The sequence below is a fragment of the Equus asinus genome, chromosome 13 (assembly GCF_041296235.1).
Source record: "Equus asinus isolate D_3611 breed Donkey chromosome 13, EquAss-T2T_v2, whole genome shotgun sequence".
NCBI classification, from domain to species: domain Eukaryota; kingdom Metazoa; phylum Chordata; class Mammalia; order Perissodactyla; family Equidae; genus Equus; species Equus asinus.
The window spans coordinates 59,922,117-59,945,759 of NC_091802.1; the positions used below are offsets into that span (position 1 = coordinate 59,922,117).

A 23,643-nucleotide genomic window follows, 5' to 3' on the forward strand; every position below is an offset into this window, starting at 1 on the left:
CCCAGGGAAAACGCACATGGGATGAAGTATGGGGGAAACCGGGCATGAGTGCCAGGGGTCCTCTCCCAGGGGTGTCCCACAGGACACACCCAGTTCCCCCAGAAACAAGTTAAGGCCAGACGTGTGGAATGTTGCCGACTGGGGAAGCTCAGTAGAGACTCAGCACCCAGGGTTTTTACCGGGGGCTGGTCATGTAGGCAGCCTCTGCAGTCTTGGCAGGTACCAAAATTCCAGACTCCCGGAAGGAAAACAGGTGTTCAGCATAAAGCCAGTTTCAGCCGAATACTGAAATATAGTTGTAACCACTAAAGGGAAGGGGCAGATATGTTGGGAGAAGAAAAGGCTTAGTTTTTTAGAATTTCACGTTAATATTGGATGGAAACTGAACTTCTGTTTTGTGCAGGCACTAAATGCTGGCGGAGAGTTGCTTTTGTGAGAACAGCATTGAATTTTAACTAACTGTTAAGTACCTGTAACATATATTTGTATTACAAAAGTGGTTAAAATAATTTTCTCTCTGTTTCTAAATTTAGAGGCTATCATTGAAACAGTAATGAGCCCAGTCTTTTGATGGAAGAGAAGCAGAGAGTCGCTTCAGGAGCAGGATTGCTAATGATGGTCTCCCTCTGGTCCAGAAGGTGAAATCCTGCATGCTGGCCGTGCACTCAGGGCTTCTGTGTGCCTGGGACACAGCCACATCCAGCTGCGTGCAGGTGGGCCTGGGCTAGCCCATCGCTAGTTCTGTTGGCCCCTTCTGTCCCACTCCAGCAGGCTTCCCAGTCTGTTCCTGAAGTGGGCGTCCATTCTTGGTGTGGGTCTGATAGAAACAGGACTTTGGTGTACTTTTTTTCTTATGGATTTGAGTAAAATATGGCTAGGTCTATTTTACTGGATACTTAATACTCAGTATTTTGCGGTGAGGTTACTGACAGCTTGGGGTTTGGTCTTAGTCTTCTACTAAATAATAGTTTTGTGATGAAAGTTATGTAATCTCTCAGGTTTCATCTTTTGAAAGTTAAGGAAAAAAATGTGGGGAGGTGGTGGATGACAGAGCAGATAATGTGTAAAACCCTTTCCAAGCTGTAAGAGTCAGTGAAAATAGGTTGGTTGGTGCTGGAGAGCACTGGGCAGGGTCTTTCTCTAACTGTGCCCTTCAGGGGTTACTGGAGAGGAGGCCATTGTCTGCAGCCAGGGAGGGAATGCCTCAAGTCTCTTCTCTAGTGGTGACTCAAAACAAATGGGGTGTACTGCCTGCAAAATAGATAGAACGAGATTTCAGTCCTGGTTGGGATCACTTGGCATCTCTCTTCCTGAGCTACAGTTCCTGAAGTGTGAAATAGAGGCGATAACATTTACCTTTGTTTGAAAATGAAAAGTTATGAACATACAGCAGCCTGCGTGGCACTGACACACGCTAGGCACTCTCAGATCATCTGTTCAGTTGCTCGTGATGAGGGCCTGTCACATCCCAGGCCCTGGGTCCACAGGGGTGAACCAGTGGTAGTCAAATCAGACAGATGGTGGATTTGCTCTTTGGGAACTGGTGTAACTCTGGATCTGATTGTCCTCTGCTGTCCAAGTTTTTGGAATACAAATAGCTGTGTGACATTCAAGGTTTTCGTAAGTGGGAGGTCTGTCAGGCATGGTGCTTTTGTTTTCTATGGGTGTCTCTTACCAGTACATTTTTTAAGGAGGTGGTTTCCTTAGCTGCTAAAAAACTGTCACATGATCTTTAAGAATGGCTGCATTTATGTAGCAGTTCTTAGTGATTGACAGTTCTCATTTGGACTTTGGGAGTGTCCTGTTGCGTGTATTTGCATGGTTTGTTTTAGTGATGACACTGTGGGAAATCATTTGCCTGAGGCAGATTTCAGGCTTCTGTTTGAATCCATCTATCTGTCTGTCTGTCTGTCTGTCTATCTTACCTACCTACCTACCTGCCCATTTATTCACTCGTAATCTACCTTGTCTATTGATCTAATCTAATCTAATCTACCTACCAACTCACCCATTTACTCATCCGGTATCTATTTCTCTATCTGCCTATCCATTTATTCACTCGTAACCTGTTTACCTACCTACATATCTACCCGGATATCTGTTCATTCCTTTAAAGGTTTTTTGGAGAATATGGTTAATTGCATATCTACCTGTGAATAATACTTCTTAGCAATCAGTAGGGCCATTTTCTGATTGAAACTCTGGATTTCTAGAGGCAGCTACTTAGGTTAAAGATTCATTATCTAACAAGGAAAATGACCCATTATAGATGAAGCAAATGAAAGAAGGCCACAAATTATGTATTGGCAGCTGAGTAGGACGTATATGCACGATAAGGTGAGGTGCCTGCAGTCCTGAGGTTTTTTCCCAGCTTTTTACTGTTGAAAACTATGTGAAAATTTTATTACTCTGTGGCTGTTGATAGTATCAGATTTTAGTTGTAATTGAAGGCAATTTTGGATCTAAAATTATAATTTTGATAATGTTTAAAAAATCTTTGGTTTTAGTCTCACTATCAATAAAGTGTTTTCAAGGCTTACTAGCTGATTATTACTTTTTTGTAACCTTTCGTGATTTCTAGTCTTGCCACTTAGTGGTCGGATCAGGATTCAAACTCAGTATGCCTGACTCCAAAACCAAGTGTTCTGTGCTTCACTTCCCTGAAGTTTCTTATGGAGTATGTATATATGTGTGTGTATATGTGTGTGTATTCTTTTTTTTAAGTTAAATTTGATTTTATATCCTCTCCAATATTTTTGGCATTGCTTTGTTAGAGGAATTGGGCAACATTTTTGACCCCTGGATGCCGCAGAACTGGGGGTAAGTTATCTGTCATTGGGAGACCCCGTCCTTACTAGATGGCTGCTTATTGCGCTTCCACATGTCACACTAAGTGAACTCTATCTTTGATTCTTTTAAAGTTAATTAAACCCTGTTCACAATCAGAAAATATAATCCTGCTTAAATATATAAACCCTAAAGGTGTAGGTATGAATTCCTTATGGTTAAGGAATTTTATGCACCTATAAATCCAAAACCAACATACAAATGAAATAGAAATCCAACTACAAAACCTGCAAAATCCAAATGAACACCATTAATTTAATGTGATAAAATGATGTAGTTTTGCTAGTGGTAAATTGCTAATGTTGTGTTTAATGGTGGAAAGAACGTATTTGTATTTTAAGATTTTTACTTGTCACTTAATTCCTTTGATTTTGAGAATGATAGACACTTTTATCAATCTACTTGTATCTTTTTGAATAGGTAGTAGATTCATGTGGTTCAAACATCTGGGCGCTCTGAAAAGCTAGACTGAGAAGGCCCCCTCCTGCGCCTGCCGCCTCCCTCCCCCCTGTTATGAACCGTGGAACGCGGTTTGTCGTGTGCTCGTCTAGTGCTTCTTTGTGCAAATGCAAACAAATAAGAGTATATAGTTGCATTTCCCTCCTTTTCTTAGGCAAAAAGCAGCATTCTGCCTACGTTGTTCTGCAATTTCCTTTTTTTGTTTAATGGAGTATTTTTGAGACCTTTCCCTGTCGCTTCGTGGAAAGCTTTGTGGGCCATCATTTGAGTTGCCATCCTCACCGCTGCTGTGCTCTAATCCGCGTTTCCCCCCATTTGGCCCTCACACAACCCTATGACGTAGGTGGGGGTGGTAAGAGAGGAAGAAACAGACTCACAGAGGCTGCAGACGCTTCCAAGGCTGAGCTCTGATGTGTGTGAGGACAGGGTTGGATCCTAGGTTTATTTAACTCCACAGGCTGTGGTCACTGCTGCCTTCTCATGGCCACTGTGGCCTGCTGAGTGCAGCAGTGTCTGAGGCTTTTCCTTCCCTTTTGGCAACAAAGTGCCAGGGTCCAGCCACAACAGGTTGCTGACGTGTCTCTCTTCCGATTCAGTGTTTATTGTGTCCTCGTTTACAGTGAGGAAGCTGGTGCTCCTTCGTGTGGTTTCGATAGGACCGCTACACTCTGCAGATGACTTGTAGGCATGGTCAAGTGCCCGTAATTGCTAGAATTTGCTGCCATGGACGCAGCGCTTTATTGCGTACAGTACAGTCTCTGTGTCTAGTTGTTGTCATCTCAGCAACATTGAATGAGGTATAGTGGTTCTTCCTAGAGAAGCAGAAAGCTATCCTGAAGAGCTTGATTTAGGTTTTCTCGTATACTGCCTGTCCCTGCTGGCCATATTTCTGTGATGATTTCACAGGTGGGATACTTGGCTTCTTGCAGTCAGAAGAGTCAGTTCTTTGTGCTGCCCTTCACTTCCGTAGCTTTAATAACATCTTCTCCAATCTTTGCATTCATCTGAAAACACATGGAAATATTTAGGGCCTAATTGATGTCTTGTAAAAATCGTTTGTTCGTCACCTGCAGGTGGTGTTCCGCTCTCTGAACATACGGCACATATTGCATCCGGTCCCTGTTGGTGGGCGGTTAGGTCGTTTCTAGTTTTATCACTTCTCAGGACAGTCCTTCTGCGTGCATTCCTTTGCACGTGTGAGAGTTTCTCTAGGGTATTTACCTGAAAATGGAATTGAGTTGTAGGGTGTGTACATTCTTCAACTTTATCCTGTTGGCAGAATTCTCTCTGAAGAGGGAGTACCTTTCTGCCCCCACGTCCAGGAGTGTCTGAGAGCTCCTGCTGAACCACAGCCTTGCTGATACTAGCTATTGTCAGACTTGAAAATTTTTTTCCATACTATGAGGTAAAATGCTATCTTGTCTGTATTTCTCTGAAAATAGTGAGGTTGTGCGTTTTTTAGTATGTGTGTTGGCCAGTTGCGTTTTTTCTTTTGGAAATTGCTTGTTTGTATTTTTCGTCCTTTTTTGTATTTTTTGATTTTTGTCATTTAATTTTTCTTTTAAACAAAATAGATGCTTTAGTCATGGATATAGATGAACATTTTCGCTAAATCTGTATGTGGTGTGGATGTGTATTTGTGTCTGTCTTATGAGAGTTTCAAATTTCAGTGTAGTCAGCTTTGTCATTTTCCCCCCTTATGTGCTCTTTGTATATTTGTAGATTCTTTTTTCCATATTTGCATACCCTTCCCTACCCTGGGCTCATAAAGTTGCTCTACACTACGTTCTTCTCAATGTTTTGCAGTTTTGTTTTTCACACTTAGGTCTGTAATCTCTTTGAGGTCTAAGGTAGATCTAGATGTATTTTCCCCACATGTACGGTCAGTTGTCAAAGCATATCTTTCTCCTCGGCTTTATATCGCCACGTCTGGAATATATACCAGTTCCTCACACGTGTGTGGGTATTTCTGGGCTTCGTAACTTTCTAGAAGACTTAAAGGTCTTAGAGTAGATGATTTGCAAATGTAAAACCATAATCTGTAACCCCACAGGTAGCAAAGAGATGGTTGTGCTAAATGACCTGGGACTCTGGCCTGCTTTGTGCACAGTACATGGGGACGTCCAGCCCCAGGTGTGGGTAGCCCTTCTCTGCCACAGGGCATGCATTTTGGCCTTGCCAGTGGTTTGCAAACTCTTCTCTCCATAGCATGCTGGGAGACTGTGGTGTGCTCCCAGCAGTAACAATAGCTCCCATGCTGAGAATCTCATGGGTGTGTGCACATGTGTGCACACGTGCATCATAATCTCTGGAGAGCAGTGCTCATGTCTAATTTATAAAGGGTCTCTGTCCCCAGCAGGTGCTCTGCCCCCGGCACACCAGCATTGCCATCAGTGCTTCAGTGTGGATGCAACATGGGCTCACATGGTGTGCTAAGGCTTCAGGGAGAGTCGTTGCTTTGGAAGAACAGACCAAAGGCAGGAACTCAGCCTGGATGAAGGTTTCCAGGAGTTAATTAAGCAGATGGTGAAGCGAAGGGCATTCCAGGCAGAGGAAAGGCAGGGAATGTGACAGAACCTCGTATGTTTTGGGAGCTGTTGGCAGTGCATGTAAATGTAAAGGTGCAATGACAAATGAGGCAGAAACCAGATCACGTAGGCTCTTAAACCACTCCAGGGAGTGCTTTCCAGGTGATGGTGATAGCATGGTTAGAATGTCAGTGTAGAAGGCACATGCGGCATTAAGATGGAAATATATAGGGGCCAGCCCCTGGCTGAGTGGTTAACGTTCTGCGTTTTCTGCTTGGGTGGCCCAGGTTCATGGGTTTGGATCCCGGGCGCAGACCTACTCCACTCACCGGCCATCCTGTAGAGGCATCCTACATACAAAATAGAGGAAGATTGGCATGCATGTTAGCTCAGGGCTAATCTTCCTCAAGCAAAAAAAGAAGAGGATTGGCAACAGATGTTAGCTCAGGGCTAATCTTCCTCGCTGAAAAAAAAAAAGATGGAGATGTATTGAAGGGGGTCAGGTTGGAGGGGAGCAGTTAAGAATGTGTTGCAGTCATGGAGGAGAGAGAGGCCGAGTCCTGAACTCAGGGGATGGAGAAAGTACAGAGTGGATATCAATTTGTAGGTAAAAGTGCTAGGCCTAGGGGAAAATTAGATTGGGGTGAAATGTCCAGATTTTAGACTTGGGTGATTGGCAGTGCCCTTCTCTCACATAGAAGATGACACGAGTGGAGCAGATTTGGGGTGGGTGGGAGGCAGGGGACGATGACAAGGAGAAGTCAGAGGACAGAAGGGTACTAAGCCACACAAGAGAATATCCAGGAGGAAGCGGACTTTCTGCCTCCTCGTCTTGCTCCTTCCCGCTTCCTCCCCCTCCCGTTTCCCCTCTACCCATCTTCTCCTCATTCACCTCCTCCCTAGCCCTTCCCCTCCCCCTCTCCATGCTTGTTCAGTTTTACTGCTTTCATTATACAGTCAGCTAAGCAAAATGTAAAACATTTCCTATTCCTGCTACGTACAGCAAAAGCTCAATTATACAACATTATGATGATATAGACGGAAAGCATTTCTGAATTTTGTTCATGTAGTGTATAATGTTCCTGTTGTTGTCAATTAGCATAGCTCATTAAAGTGAGCAAGTATTTTGTTGTTGTTGGTAAGAAGGGTTCAGTGGGCTTAATTTTCTTGACTAGTAATTAAAAAATGATGGGGCTGTAATGCTGCCTGCCCTCTCCGTGGTGTGGTCAGATAACGGTGCAGGGAGGGAATTGATTCGCTGGTTAGGTGCACAGGGGCCAGCTATGAAATCTTTGCCTGGGGAAAGGGCAGAAGGTAGCGGTCTCGTGGCTGTATTCCTGGATGTTTCTTGTGCGGCTGCTGTCGCTGAGAGGGAGTGAATGTGCAGTAGAACTTCGTGATGTGGTCATTTGGCCGATGACAGAAGCACAGAGAAGGAATGCCCTGTATTACTGAGAAAGAGAAGGCCAGAGGGTGCATTGCTTTCCCTGACGTGTTAGAATTCACTCCTGAAGGAAAACCCAGAAAGTTCTTGGACTTACAGGCTTAGTGTCGTACTGAAGGTGCTGTCATGCAACATACCTGTTTAGCAAGAAAGGCAGAAAGTGTGTCTGACGTTGGGTGTTGTTGCCCCTCTGCTTTTCTATTGGTTTTCAGAGTGGTGCGGATGTTGGTGCAGTCTGCTGAGTGGAATCGTTTTCAGAACTTGTCCTTTCATGGAAACTAAAATCCCTTTTATTACCTGGAAACTAGTTTTGAGCAATAGAATATATTTTTGCTTGGGTTCTTGTTGTGATCAGTTTTGTTTTTTTCCCTAAAGGTTGCTTCCAAGTCTCTATTCTGAAAAACTTCCATACAGCTAGAGGAATTGAAAGAAGGGTATTGGTCTTCACAGTTGGCTCCACTTAGAGCCAACCGTTGTTTACATTTTGCCATATTTGCCATTTTTCTTACATTTTTGTTTATTTTTGAGTCGTTTGAAAGTAGGTAGCACACACCGTGACTCTTTCCTCCTGAACACTTCTGCGTGCATCTCCTCCTTCCTAAACGCAGTACTGACGCCACTCCTGAGAGTCAACGCCTCTTCCGCAGTAACACCCAGTGTCTAGTCTGTATTCAGATTTCTTCAGCTCTTCCACTACATCTTTTATAGCTGTGTTTTTTAAAAAACAAGATCTACTCATTACATTTATTTATGTCTCTTTAGTCTTTTCTAAATTTAGAACTTTTTTTAAAAAGCAACACTGACTTTTTGAGGAGGGGTCCAGGCTGGTTGTGTTGGGCAATATCCCACATTTAGGTTTTGCTGATTGTTTCTTCATGGGATCATTTAACTTGTTTCTCTATCCCCTGCAATTCTTTCAAACCAGAAGTTTAATCCAGAGGTATGATTATATTCAGGTTAAGCCTTTTGGGCAAGAATGCCTTCTAGGTGTTGTTGATTACTTCACATTGTGTTACTGAGGTGATCAGTTTTTAACTTAGAAGAGAACTTTCTATCATTCCACCATAGGACAGTTTTCTGTATGAGTCTTAATTTTACTCTGTCATCACCCTTAATTGACTTACTAGTTCTTAAATTCTAGGTTGGAAATCTTCTGTGTTGAGATATCTGAAGCCATTCTGATTCCCAACCTTCTCCGCGTGACTAATTTTTTCTCTGAACCCTGTGTTGTGTTATAGATAGAAGTACTTTTCTTTGAACTTTTAATTTAAGCTGATTTGAAAATCACGTCAAAGATGAAAGGCTATAGTGTGGGTGGAAATTTTAAGAGGGAAATAATATACATTAGTGCATGTGTGTATTAAGAACCAAAAAGCAACTCAAATTTCACAGTGCATAAACATCACCACAGTTCCCCAGAGCCAGGGACCCTCCGTGGACCCCATTCCTATAGAGGAAGCACGCCTCTTCTGGTGTCATGCAGCCTCTGGTCACCGCTCCTCCTGGAGAGCCTGGCCACGTGCCTGCTTCTGCTCCTGTTGGCCTGTATTGCCTGGCACTTCTTATTGGCCTCTGAATTCTCTCTCCAGACTCAGGTCAAATGTCACTTTTCCCTGCATAGCCTTCTCCAGTTCTGTCAGACAGTGAGTTCGAAGCTTTTCCGTTGGGCATTTCTGGAAGGAAATCTGACGTGGATCTCCCTTTCCCTGGAAGATAGCCCCTGAGACCATGACTCCCTCTGATGCCACAGGTGTTTGATGAAGACATTTTGAAATGACTAGTCAGAATCCCTATCTCTGTGCCTTCTTTTCTATAAGCATAAATATGCATATAAAAATATGCTCATAGTATGTAATAGCATTTATAGACGGACTCTTTGAAGAAGACCAAAGTGGATCTGGGTGATCCTCTGTGGTTTCACAGTGGTGAGCATTACTGAGGTAGCATTATGATTTCAAAGATGATGAGTTGTCCATCTCAGCACTCAACCCCCTGCTCAGGGGTGGCTGTGTTCGTGGATTTCTTGTCATAGAACTTGAGTAGGATGTTGACTTTCTTCCAGGTGTTTGTGAAGGGCCTCTCAAAGATACTGCTGGAGTAGTGGGGGGTCCTTGATTGTCATCTAGCTTCTGAAAAAGCCCTACTCTCCCTCTCTCTTTCCCACGTTTATCCAGGAATTGTCAGCAAGGGCCCCAGGTGCTGGGGCTTCAAAGATGACAACATGTAGTGGACACGCCTGCAGTCCAGGAGGGTCCACCCATGAATAAATACTCACTGAGCCTGGTGCTGCTGTCTGAGAGGCCTGCTTGGTCAGCGGTGGGTGGGGCGGAGCGGTGGCCTCCTGAGGAAGGGACACATCTTCAGTGGTTCAGAGGCCTTGCCTTGATTCGCATTTGAACTGTTTCCTCAAGGATGTTGTTTTTGAAATTATTTTTGCTTTTTGTTTTTTAAAAGAAAAAATAACCAGTCTAAATGTGTTTTTGAGGCTCTGCTTGGATTTTTCTTTAAAATTACTATATCAGGAAGAGATTTTTTTTGTCACCAGCACTAAATCTAGTTTGTTTTCTTTCCTTTTCTTTTAAATAATAATTTTTGTTGGAAACTAGTAATTTTTATGGCTCCTTCAGGAATATTTGATCCTTATGCTTGGTTGTCTTTGGAGAAAAACCCATCAGATTTGAAGACCCCTGTTTAGGTTTTGCTTTGTTCAAATGTGGCACCAAGGTGTTGATGAAATGTGACCTTCTTCATTTGGGTGTGTTTTGTGTTTTTGCTCTTGTTTCTGAGATCAGAGCAATAGTGAATGTAAAAGAAAAAATATTTTCGGCAGTCAGAGTCAGAGTTCACAAGAGTGTCAAGAAGAAATGTACACAGTGGATGGTGATGGTGGGGGTGGTGATGGTGGGATAGTGATGGTGGGGGTGGTGATGGTGGGGGTGGTGATGGTGGGGATGGTGATGGTGGGGATGGTGGGGGTGGCAGCTGTAGGACCTCACCACTCAGGTCGTTACAGCTACAGTGGCCGGAGGCTTTGAAGCAGCTGATGAAGAGGTTGTGAGCTGCACTGCCTTTTGTTGAATTCTGGGCCATGGGCTTGACTATAGACCATGGTTTGCTGTCAACTTGGCTTAGGAGTCGATAATTCCCAAAGAGTATTCCTGTGTGCTATCACCTTTATCAACACGACTTTGAAAGAAATTGAAATGTTACTGTTTGTTATTTCATGTTTATAATCCTTTCCACCTTTGGCCCTGTCCTGTGGCAATTTCTCATTTAGAATTCCTTTGAATAATTGGGTCGTGGGAGGAGTTCTGATATTATTTTATTAAGAGGAGGTTTTTAGGTGGCAGAAAAAGCCATTGACAACCTCCTGCAGGCAGCCTGTGGCCCCGCTTCTCCCTCCCCCAGCTGCTGCTTCTGTTCCTGCTCCTGGAGCTTCAGGCCTGCCGTCGGCTCTCTTGGATGTTACTTGGCCCTCTTGCAGGAACCTCCAGAACCTCCCCACCTCCAGACTTGCCGTCCAGATGTAAAGGAGTTGCCAGCACCAGTTTTAGATCAAATTAGTGAGAGGTCAAGATGCTACTTTTGGTTCCTTCAGACTGAGTGTGTTCAGGACCTGGGAGGATTCGTGATGGCGATGGTCCAGTGATGGGTCAGCTTTGACCTTTCGTTTCCTTCTTCCTTCCCTCAGATATGGTCAGCTAGTCTGCGTGAGACTGGAGGTAACAGGCATGCTTGTTGGGATAGTAGCACTTGGCAAAATCCGTGTGTATCTTCAGTTCCCTGGTTTGATGATGCCTGAGTTGGTGATTATTACAAGATGCCCATATAGTTAAATCCAGCAATGATTTGGGCTTCTGAATGTTTCTCCCCTTAAGGGCCTTGGGGATTCATAGTTACGGACATTAGAATCCATGCTGTCTAGGTTAAGCAGAAATTTGTTGAAGGATCTCCGGGAGGACCCAGAGCCAGACCTTGAAGTTACAAAGACCCCCAAGGGGGCTTCTGTGGCTGCTGAACAACTGGGACATTGGGAGGAACCTAGAAGTCCTGCTGCTGCCACCCTCAAGAGCCAGGTGCCTCTGCCTTGCTCCTCCCTGTGGAGCGGTGGCCTGGCACTGCTGGCTTTGGAACCTGATTCTTGGAAAGGTGCATCGGCTGGAGGAATCCCAGACACACGCTGGCTCCTTAGCTGCCAAAGTCTGAGACAAAATTGTTTGTGTTTTCTACCTTGGGAAGGTAGGACCCATAGCATAGGAAGTTATCAGGGTGTACGCAAGGTGTTAAAGAGGTTGTGGGGAACTACAGGTGGCAGGTGTCTCCCGCAGTTCCCCGTGGGGGCTTGTGGAGTTTCAGCCGTGCGAGACCTTTGATTTACCTGTCTTTCATCTCCGATACCTACTTAGCAGCACATGCTATAGCCTGTTCTCTTTGAAATAGGGGCTTCTTTCTTTCTCCCTTGTCCCTTCCCACTCTTGCCACACCTAGTGAAGGCCTTTTTATTTCACTATAACAGCTTTCTGGCTAATTTCCCTGCCTCCACTCTCTTTCTTTCTAAGTAAATGTTAGTTATTGTCGTGAGTTAGTCTTCCTGAAAACATCCTTTTAGCCACACTTCTCTCTTGACAAATTTAGTAGGGCCCTCTTGCCAGCTGGTGGCGATCCTCTTCGGGGCCTCTGTTATCAGAATCTACTTTACCCTCCATTTGGAGCTGTGGGACCTTTGAGCAATGCTTCATAAGGTAGGTTGGCCCAATGAAGAGGCTGGAGGGAAGCAGAAGAAAGCAGCCACCCTTAGCATCCTCAGACTTTTACGTTGTGAAATGCCTGTTATCCAGGTGTTCCAGTCACTGTGGGTGTCTTTCTTTAGCTGCTCTGGGAGCTCTGCATGGTTTTGTTTGCCTTGGGATTGTTTTTATGAAGTCTGTACCGTGGGTAACATATTGCTGGATAATGAAGAGTGGAAGAAAAATTAGTCCTGAATGAATGACTCAGCCCCATGCTGCTGCTGCTAATTTTCATTTACATTAGGAGTAGTAAAGCAGCAGTCCAGTGTTTTATCAAATAAAAGAAGTCTCTAAAGAGCCTTGAAACCAATCTATTTTTTGAATTGGAAAATCTTGTTCTCTTGAAAGAAGTTTTCGCAGTGGGCTTTATCTTGTGTCCTAAACTGGGAAGGAGTAGAGAAAAAATAGATTAGAGCCCTTAGCTCTACTCGTTGTGCCAAGAACAGGTACTCGTGGGCGATGAGGACTGTGCTCAGTTTGGTGAGCGGCGTTCTCGGGAGGAAGTGGACCCGTAGTTCTGTCTGTGAGCATCTTGGAGTCACTTGCATTGTATTTCCTCACCCCAGCCCAGCTCACTCATTGCCTTGGAGACTAGTCTAAGCTTCAGCTAACCGAGCAAGTTATTTTCTATATCTTCAGGATATAGTAAAAATTATATATACATACGTGCATACATATAAAAAAGTCCTTGACTATTGTGATAAAATCATTTTTATCTTATAGAAATAACTGTCTGCTTATAGAAATAACATATATTTATGGTAGAAAATTTGAAAATACTCATACAGAAGGGCCAAGTACAAAGAAGAAAAGAGGAACCATCCACATATTCTGCTCCTCAGAGATCACAACCACTTGTGGCATCTTGTTTTCTCTTTCTTTGTCCTTTTCATTAGTGCTGTCGAGTGGATTCTGACTCCTAGCACCCCTGTGTACAGTGGAGCAGAATCCTGCCCAGTCTGTTTGCGCCATCCTCTCACCTTCCAGCACTCAATCAGACAATGCTCTGCTGCTATTCATAGGATTTTCGTGTCCATTGTTTTTGGAAGTGGGTGGCCAGGTCCTTCTTCCTAGTCTATCTTAGTCTGGAAGTTCCACTGAAACCTGTTCACTATGGGTGACCCTGCTGGTATTTGAAATAGCTGTGGCGTAGCTGTCAGCATCACAGCAACGTGCAGCCGCCACAGTCTCACAACTAACAGATGGGTGGTGTGGTCAGGGTCGTGTGGTTCCCTGACTGGGAAGCGAACCCCAGCTGAGGAGGAGCGAACCCCAGCTGAGGAGGAGCGTTAGCTCTTAACCACTTGACCATCAGGGCTGGCCCTGTTTCCTTTGCATATGTATATTTACGCATTTGGAATAATAATTATGGATATCGTGTTCTGGCCCCCTCTTTTCACTCAGTTATCTTTCGATACATCCCATGCCATTTAACGTTCTTTGAAAATATGTCTTTTTTAACAGCTTTATTGGGATATAATTTTCATACCACCAGTTTCACTGTTTACCAACAGAGTTCACCAGCAGAGTTGTGCAACCTGAAACTTTGTTTTTAAAGGTGGTGTAATATGCCATCATATGCCATCATTTAACATACGTCATTTAATTATGCCCTTCAAGTAGGACCCTTAGGCTTCAACAGAATAAAGTTGACCATATTTGGACTTTATATTGTTGAATTATTTAGAGTTAATTTGTAAGTATATCTACGGTCACACACTGCATAACGATGTTTAGGTCAATGACGACCACATATACCGTGGTGATCCCATAAGATCAGTACCATATAGCCTAGGGGTGTAGAAAACTATACCATCTAGGTTTGTGTAAGTACACTCGGATGTTTGCACAACAGCAGAATGGCCTAACAACACATTTCTCAGAATGTTTACCTATTGTTAAGTGATGCATGACTGTATCTTAATGTTATCCCTCTGTGACAAATAAGTATTTTTATTTTCACTTTTTAGGTAAGGAGACTGAATAGTTAGTTGGATTCTTTTTTTTTTTTAAATTTCACCTCATAAGGTGTTACAAGAAAAGGCGAAGAAGCCATTCTTGTTCCTCCCTCAGCTCGTTAGTGCTGAGTAGACCGGCTTCTCCAGCTGAGCCTCTAGAGTGTGGGCGTGTCATTGACAGAACCCCTGTCACAGCTGTCCAGGTTTGCCATGGTGGTGCCAGGGGAGACCATTTGTTTCATGAAGGAATTACAAAAAGATTCAGTATAGAGTTTCTTTAAGAAGGGATTTCTTTGTTGTTTAAAGCAGTTCGGATCTCTATAATAAACCTATTTTGTATGTAGTTCTTTAATTTGATCTTTAGAAACCTGAATTTCTCCAGGATCTGTGATGCCGGTGTCCTGAGCAATTTGCATGAAGTAGGAAGGGGTGAGAAAGGGGGAAGTCTACACAGATTTGAGAGGATAGCAGTGGACAAGACTTTCTGATTTTCACTGTGGAAAAGTTCTCTCTCGTCTCTTCCCCTTTTATGAGGCCATTTTACAGGAGTGGAGGTAGATTTTAAAAGCAGGGAACTCTAGACAGAAATTGCCCTAAAAAAAGAGTGCTTAAACCTAAATTAGGCTTCTGGCTCAAGGTAACAAGCTGGGCTCATGAATTCCAGAACCGCTCCCCTCATTTCCAATTCCTGTTGAAATGAACAAAGGAATATACAGATAGGGAATCGCCCAAGTTCACACAGGAGCTGGTGGCGATGAGGATCTTGTTTCGTATCACAGGTTTTGGTTGCAAAAATTCCGTCAGATGTGCTGCTTGCTAGATTGACTGTTCACTTCTTTCTGGCAGTCTTTGGGATGGGAGTTAGGAAGTGGACCGGTTTTTCCTTTTCTTCAACAATTTGATCTCCACCCCCGCCCCCGCCTCCTGTGGTGTGTCTACTCTGTCTGCTGTATGTTCTAGTTTCTGACTTTCTTTATAAATTATGCATTTGTATAGCTTTGGCTCTGCTCAAAGTTTTTGCTTGTTGCTCTGAATCTTAATGAGCACTGCTGGGAATTGGGTGGCTTTGCCTCAGACAAACGGGAATACTGAATGTTGTGGCATATATGGCAAACCTCAGTCTTGCTTTCTATTTATTTTCCATTGCTCAGTTGTTTATGTTGGGAGGAATAAGGAGTGAGTCACGCTCTCAATATGGAGAGTGGAAAGCAGTGATTGACCAGTGGAACGTATGTAATTTCTTCATTCTGCGGTAACAACTTGGATGTCAGCCTGTGAATATTGCATATCAGCCTGTGAATTTATATTCGGGTTTGGTTGTGCCACTTGGTCATCGTATCTTTTAAAAAATACATGGTTTATCAGATCGATTAAGTAGGAAGAAACCAATAGAGGAATCCCTTGTGATTTTGTTTTGAATCCTTTGAATGGTGACAGGCATTAATGTATTTTTAATCCATGAGGTGACAGCACTTCAGTATGCAGGGGCTTCCAAGTAGGGGTGGTGATCTGGGTCCACAGGCCCCTCTCTGCAATTCTGAAATCCAAAAAACTCGGAACACTGGAAATGTTTTCACAGCTCATTTGGTGGCAAAACTAGACGCGGACTGATGTGAGCCTGTTGGTAATCTTTATTTTTTATTTTATTTTTGGTGAGGAAGATTGTCACAGAGCTAGCAGATATCTGTGCCGGTCTTCCTTGATTTTGTATGTGGAACACCGCCACAGCATGGCTTGATGAGCTGTGTGTAGATAGCGCCTGGGATCCAAATCCGTGAACACCAGGCACCTAAGTGGAGCACGCAAACTTAACCACTATGTCACCGGGACGGCCCCTGGTAGTCTCTATTTATTCTGTGGCTAGTAGATATGTGTGCATCTCACTGTGGAAATTTAATGGTTTTGAATACTGGATGTTGCTCTGTGCTCTCCTGGGTGTGTTATATGAGAAATGGGGTCTGTACCATATCAACCTTTTGTAAATCTGAAAAATTCTGAATTTCAAAACACAGCTGACGCCAGAGGATTATACAAGAAACTGCCCAGGCTGTTACAATAGCATCAGGCCCTTGCTGCCCTACTGTCCCAGCTTCTCCCACCTCATATCCGAGGTAACGTGGAGACCTTTGCGGTGGGCCCAGAATCATAGGGCAGCATGCTGCCATGCTTCCAGTACGGCTGCAGAGACGAGTCCTGAGTCAAAACTCTAGGACTGGAGATGTCTTCAGGGCCCAAGAGATCGTCTGCAGCCACCGTCTCTTTAAGGGTGGGGAAATTGTTCGGGGGAGATTGGCATTAGCTGACATGTCCAAGGTCATACATTTTCAGCCATCACTGCATGTTATATAGCTTCTCAAATGGATACTCTTTTCAAATTCAGAATTAACCTCTGGGAATATAACTCTGTCATCTTCAATTATATTGCATTGGAGAAGAAATGTTTTAAAGTCCCAAATGGTTATTTTATGTACTATTATGCAATTTTTGGCACATTAAATTTGATAGCCCTTACATTTTCTTAATGCTATAACTGTATTATTAAAAACCATTAATCTAGAATTTTTGGAATGAGATTACCATAGAAATGAAAATAAAATACCAAAATGACATTTTAAGGTGTAGCTAAGAATTTAAAATTCACCATATTTGAAATCAGGCCAAGACCATTATAATTTGCAGGGGAACACAAGACATGTTTGAGGGGCCTAAGGATATTTATTGGTAATGCCTTTTGCCCAGCTGTGGAATTAAATTGGTAGTTAGGTGTTAGACCAATATGTTTTTCTAGTTCATATGTCAATATATTCTTGAGACTTTTTTCTTCTTTTCTTAAACGGTATAATGCAGGGTGTAGAGTTTGCTTTTTTGTATCAGCAAGGATGAATCAAATGAATTCCTCTCCTGTCTCCCTTTATGGACGGCAGCTGACTGTACATTTCTGTCTGAGGGCCGTGCTCTTCTTTAAAGCAGCCACAGAGAAGTCGTTGGTCTGAGTAACACTGGTTTGGTGATGAAGACCTCGCTTGCTGAAGGCATGGCGAGGTGAGGCCCTTTACAGCCGTCTCGTAGGACTAAAGAGTGGTTCTTGCTCTTCCGTTAGTATTTCTGTCTAAGGACTTGGAAAGCTTCAGAGAAAAGAATTTTTATAACCAAATCAAATTATTTATTTTACTGAGAATTTTTTTTAAGTTTAGTAGCTGCAGTTGTAGAGGTGGAGGGAATGTAGTTTGTCTAGAGTGTCAGCTGAGGTAGAAGAAACAGGATTATAACCAGAGATGTTTGGAATGCTTCCTAAGCGCCCTGCCTCATCCTGCACCGCCTCCCTGACCCCAAAGAGGTTAAGAGGCACAAGCAGATATGCCAGCAATGGAGCTGTGAAATCCCAGTGACCTGGGTTTAGTCCTTGTGCCTCCACCCCAATTCCTTCCTCCCTCCATGCCTCTGTAAAGTGCAGACACAACCACCTGGTTCATGGCCTTCTGGTAAAGGATTAAAATAGGTGGAGAGCTCCGGCTGCTGGCACAGTGCCTGTTAGGGGGTAAGCATTAATAAGTGGAGGCCGTTCTTGCTCAGAAATGATCAGAAATGACCGGGCATGAGACTTGCTGTAAACTTCCTGGAGGTCAGAGGAAGAGAGACTGAGGTGAGTTACTGAGCACTCACAGCCCAGCAGCCCCTGTCTTTCTCCTGGGCTGCGTATGGGGGTACTGGATGTGGATGCAAGGAGAGAGGCACTGCCAGGCCATCCACAGTGGGCGTGGAAGGCATTCACGCAGCGAGATGTAGAGCTTGACCTGAGGAGCAGTGGAGGAGGCTGTCCCTTAAAGTAGGCCTTCCACTGGACGTCGTGAAAGGAACGTAACAGCTTAAGAGTTGTTCTCTTTGCAGGGGGAGGAGAAAGTGAGAAACTTGGGAAACCAGCTAAGCTGTGGTGGCGCAGACAATCTATTGGAAAATGGTAGAGACCTGCTCAGTGTAGATAATTTTCTCTATGGAAGGCTTCCCTTCCATCTGGAGGGGACCTAGGGATGACTATGAGCAAAGCACCATTTTCCTTGAGACTTGCCCCAGAGTTTGAATCAACGCCTCCCTGAGACCTGAAAGTTTCATGGTACAAAGGATGGAAGAAATGCCCTTGATTTAAAAATGTTGTAGAGCAGGTCTTAATAGCTATTCACCGTGACTGCAGGAAGATCACAGAAATGTGGCCACGGACCTTCTAGTTTTAAGCAGTTTATCCTCAAAGGCTGGGTTTGCTATAAAAATAATTGATCAGCTGTATGTAATTATTACCAGTCACTTAAATAATTGGACAATGACTAACAAATACAATAACTTTTGTTGCTCTCTGATTGATTTCACCCTTTTCTCCTGACAGTAGGTAAGGGACCATTTGTTTCTTGCAGTTCGTAACAAGATTCTGGCATGTGTATATGGGAAGATACTGTTCTTCAGCGTGTCTTTGGAGGCGGGGGTACAACTCCTTTAAAAAGTGATATTATCATTAATAATTACTTGGTTTTTCTTAAGTGTTGGGAGAGGATAGACTAAAATACTTCCTTCCTCCCAACTTTAAATTCTGTTTTGAACAGAGGAATCTTTTCCTGATGTGATAAAGATTAGATTGCAAGTCAGTAGCCATCATCGTTCTTAATTATGAAACGTTTATGACAATTTCATTAAACCAAGTGCCAAGATCACTACTATCATCATTTATGATGATAGTACATCAAAATACTACTATTTTGGAAGTTCTGGGCAATTCTGTATGACCTAAAACAGAAAAAGAGGAATGGTCGATTGGAAAGAATGAGCTAGACTCATCATTATTCATAGGCAGTGTATTTGTATACTTATAAAACCCAGAGAGAATCACCAAAAAGTTAATGAAGTTAATGAAGAATTTAGTGAAGTAACTAAAGGAAAGTATCAGCAATTATCAACAAGAAGCTTTTATGGGGAAAATACATGTGTAGAACTATATTTCCCCCAAATATTCATGAAGTATCTGGCAATAATCTTAAGAGAAACATACGGGACTTTCTGGTGAAGAAAACTTTGAACTTTAATTGCTGAGAAAAATTAAAAGAGAGAATCATACTATGTTTCTGTATAGAAAAATAGAATATTATGAGATTGTCACTTCTTGCCAAACTTAATTTATATGTTTAATGCAATTTTTTTTGTATTTTGAATCTATTTTTTTTTCTTTTTTTGTGTGTGTGGAAGATTGGCCCTGAGCTAACATCTGTTGCCAGTCTTCCTCTTTTTGCTTGAGGGAGCTTGTCGCTGAGCTAACATCTGTGTCAGTCTTCCTCTATTTTGTATGTGGGACACCTCCACAGTGTGGCCTAATGAGCTGTGTAGGTCCGCACCTAGGATTCGAACCTGTGAACCCTGGGCTGCCGAAGTGGAGCGCATGGACTTAACCACTGTGCCACCGGGCCAGCCCCTTGAATCTGTTTTTATTCATTTAACATTATAAGAATTTAATCTAAGCATCATTCTGTTAAGAGTATATCTAATGCTGTGCTTAAACATTCCTTATTTACTTAAAATTTAAGTCATTTCCACTTGTTTTCCATGCTGAGAAATGCTGTGAAGAAAATCTTTACACATAGATGTTCTCCCTTATTATTATCATTATTTTTTGTATTTCCTATGACAAATTCTCATATATGGAATTATTAGATCAAAGAAGACAATTTAAAATTATCAGTATTATCAATATGCAGCTCAATGTGACTTTAGTCAGAATCTCTATGGGATTAAAAAGTTGAATAACTGACTAATTTGGGAAAAAATACATGAATATAAATATAGCTAAGTAAAAGTAAAAAATAAATTGTGAGGAAGAAAAGCTGGCCTTCCAAGTGTTGTGAAATGTTGTAAAGATAAAGTATTTAAATCAGTGTGGTACCAGTGGAAGTATTGGTTGATAGGCTAATGGGATAAATTTGATTACCCAGAAATAGAATTTGGTCTCTCTGGGAATTAATATATGCTAAAGGAGTCATTGCAAATTTGTGAATTTGGGGGACATTATTTAACAGGGGGAATTGATATAGTTGGATAATTTTTTGAGAAAAAAATTAATCCTCATCTTGTATCATGTACCAAAACAACATCCCGGTGGATTAAAGGGTGAAATGTAAACCAAGTCAGAAGACTGGGAGCCACCCATGTGTTCGCTCGCTCGGCAGATAGGTGCCCAGCCGCGGTCTCTGCCAACTGTGGGTTCCCATGAGGCAGCTCAGTCCCGGGGGAGCTGCAGATCCCCTGAGGGAGGAGGGTGAGCAGGGCCAGCTCTGCCAGGAGGAAAGCACAGACGCCGTGGTGGCTTTGACAGAGGCGCTGCCCTGACTGGGATTTGGGGGACGGCCTCCTTCAGAATGGATGTCTGACTGAGAGCTGGAGAGAGTCCGAGATGAGGAAGCTGGAGGAGGGAGCCTTCCAGCCAGTGATAACTGTGTGCTTGAAGGCCCCGTGGGCGTGCCGAGTGGACCCAAGATGTGAAGCGACTGAAGAACCAGAGCGGGGAGCCTCGAAGTGGAGCGCGTGGCGGGAGTTGGGTCTTACAAGGCTTTAATGCCGTGTTGAGCAGCTTAGGCGTAAATCTTGAAGGTCTGAGGAGTGATTGAAAACTGGGCAGTGAGCCAGTGTGTTTAAAGCATGGTTCTGCCGCCGAGTGGAGCCCGGACGGGAAAGTGATTGGAGCACAGCTCAGACTTGGTGGTGATTTGGAGCAGGGAGATAGTGAACTGGATTAGTCAGGAGACTTTTAGGTGGTAGGATAAAAAAGATGGAGCGCTGAGTCCAAGGCGGGCGCTGGTGCTCAGGAGTAGGGTGGAGGAGGAGTCAAGGCCGGTAACTCTTGGCTCAGATAGCCCTCGCACCTCTCAGGCTCTCAGTAGCCCTATCTGAAATGTCCTCTCTCCCCTCCCTGCAAGGATTCTTATTTCTTTGATTTACTGATGTATCCTCAGCACCTAAAAATAGTGATTGTTATGTCGTAGTGCTCAATGAATGTTTGCTGAAAAGCGAATTGAAGGAAGGATAGGTCCCAGATTTCTGACTTGAGCAGCTGGGTAGGTGGGGCTGACGTTTCCTGAGGCTGGGACACTAGAGAAGGAACAGATGTGCAGGAAGCTGTATCCGATGATGGACCCAAGGCTTTGGTGTGGAATGAATCCAGTCACAAACGCCAGACTAGGGCAACATTTGCAACAAATAATGTGGACACAATCTTTAATATGTAAAGAGTATATGAAAATTAATCAGAAAAAATCACTAATGCCAGTAAGTAAATGGCAGTATAAACACAATTAAAAATCCACAAATGATAAAAGATACAAGTAGTGAATACATATTTGAAAAAACAATTCAGCCTTTCTAATCCTGAAGAATGCAAACTAAATCCCTATGACAATTTTTCTCTTATCAAATGATTTAACTATGTTACGTAACAAGAATAGTGATAAGGTGGTCAGAGTGTAAATTTGTACAAAGTTTTTGTAAAGTAATTTGACAGAATATATCAAGTGCCTTAAAATGTTTATGTCTTTTGATCAAAAAATTTTGCTTCTGGAAATGTATCATAAGGGAGCCTGAGAAAAAGGCCTCTGCTGCCATGAGCCCCTCCCCATCTGCCCACTTTACTCTGAAACCCCGTCTTCCAGGAAGGAAGTCACTCGTGAAATAATACCGGGCGGCACAGGCAGCAGGTGAGCGAAGAATGGCTGGAGAGGCAGAGTGGTGGGGAGAGGGCTTTGTCTGTTCCCGGGACATTTTAGCAACAGCTGCGTCAGTGAGTTTCACATTGAAATACTTGTTTTTTCTGTTGTGTTTCCAGATGAAGACCGTCAGTGTTGCCTTAGTTTTGTGCTTGAATGTCGGTGTGGACCCTCCAGATGTGGTGAAGACCACCCCCTGTGCACGCTTAGAATGCTGGATTGGTAAGCATGGGTCCCTCCTTACAGCCTGTCTCCAAGGTCACTGTGTTTGAAGGTCACTTTGTAGCGGTTCTGGGCTTGGCAGGCCTTGTCTTCCACTGCCCTGGGCCAGTGGAGGCCTGTCACTAGTATGTGTAAATCTGAGGCTTTTATTTCTTTTTGGAGTTATGTAACATTTAAGTTATTTTAGATGCATTCACTATGATTTGTAGTGGAGAAAGTGTTTCAAGGAAAATTAATAAAATAGTGACTGTTGGATTATATAATTTTCTCATTTAAATTTGCCCTGTATCTGGCACATAATAGTAGCTATATACACTTAAAATGTAATGACGGATACCTGTATGCAGGTACTTCACTTCCACAGCAAGGAGTCCTAGTTCATTGCACAAGAAGGCCTGCTCAATTCTTTGTCATCATCCTTCCCGGAGCATCTTTAGTCCAGTGTTGAATGGAAGTGATGAGAGTGTGTGTAACCTTCACTTGTTTCTGACCATTAGGCTCTTACCATTAAGTGTGACATTAGCCAGAGTTATTTTTCAGATGCCTTTTATAAAGTAAGAAGTTCACTTCTCTTCTCAGTTTGCTAAGAGTTTTTGTCAAGAATCGATGTTGAACCTTACAAAATGCCTTCTCAGCATCTCTTGAGATAATCACCTGGCTGTTTTTTTTTTCTGAAGATTGGCACCTGATTTGCATCTGTTGCAAATCTTTTGTTTTTCCTGTCTCCCCAAAGCCCCGCAGTACGTAGTTGTCTATTCTAGTTGTAGGTCCTTCTGGCTCCGCATGTGAGATGCCGCCTCAGTGTGGCCTGATGAGTGGTGCCATGTCCACACCCAGGATCCGAACCGGTGAAACCCTGGGCCGCTGAAGTGGAGCATGCAATCTCAACCACTCAGCCACAGGGCTGGCCCCTGGCTTTTCTTTTTTAGTCTATTGATGTAGTGAATTATATTCATTGAGTTTTGGTTGTTGAGCCAACCTTGAAGTTCTAGAATTGAACTCATTTGTATTATCTTTTTTCTATATTGCTGGATTTGATGCCTAGTGTTTTGTTAAGGAATTTTGTGTCTCTGTTTATCAGGGATATCAGGCTATAGTTTCTGTTTCTTGCAACATCTTTGTCTGGTTTTGGTACCAAGATAATGCTGGCCTCATGAAGAGAGTTGAGAAGTATTCCCGTCTTTTCTGTTTTATGGAAGAGTTTGTATTGAATTGGGTATTATTTATTCTCTAAATTTTGGTGTAATTTACCAATGAGGCCATGTCTGTGTGGATTTTCCTTTGTTTCTATTGTTGATTATTCACCTTTCTCTTACTGATGGGATCGGGGGCAACATCTGTCCACCTCTCCCAGCTTTCTCCATCCTAAGCAAAAGCAGAAATTCCCTTTATCGACTTTAAATAAAAATGACAAATTATTCTAATCTGAATTGGAAAAAAGTTTTTCCCCACTTTACTTGCTTGTCTCACTGTTTGGGGGTGTCTTACGATGACAGTCCCAGGCCCCTTGTCCCCTTCCCAGTGACAGTGATCGTTTTCTGTGGCCAGTTTTCTTAGCTGCTTTCTTGGCCCTCTGCCATCTCCTGATGACTGTGCCTGTTGAAATTGACTTCTGATTAGCCACCACTGGCTGTTTCCACTTCATTTATCCCTTGTCAAACTGAA

General features: G+C 43.1%; 1 protein-coding gene across 7 annotated transcripts in view; it reads left to right on the top strand.

Annotated features, from left to right (window-relative positions):
- The window catches only part of RPTOR (regulatory associated protein of MTOR complex 1), a 397,196-nt gene that overhangs the window by 58,599 nt on the left and 314,954 nt on the right, over positions 1–23,643 (top strand). For all 7 annotated transcript variants that reach the window (XM_044746113.2, XM_044746114.2, XM_070483827.1 and 4 more), the window contains exon 2: positions 21,876–21,978. In XM_044746113.2, coding sequence (XP_044602048.2) covers positions 21,876–21,978 — 103 coding nt within the window. The remainder of the gene's footprint in view (positions 1–21,875; positions 21,979–23,643) is intronic.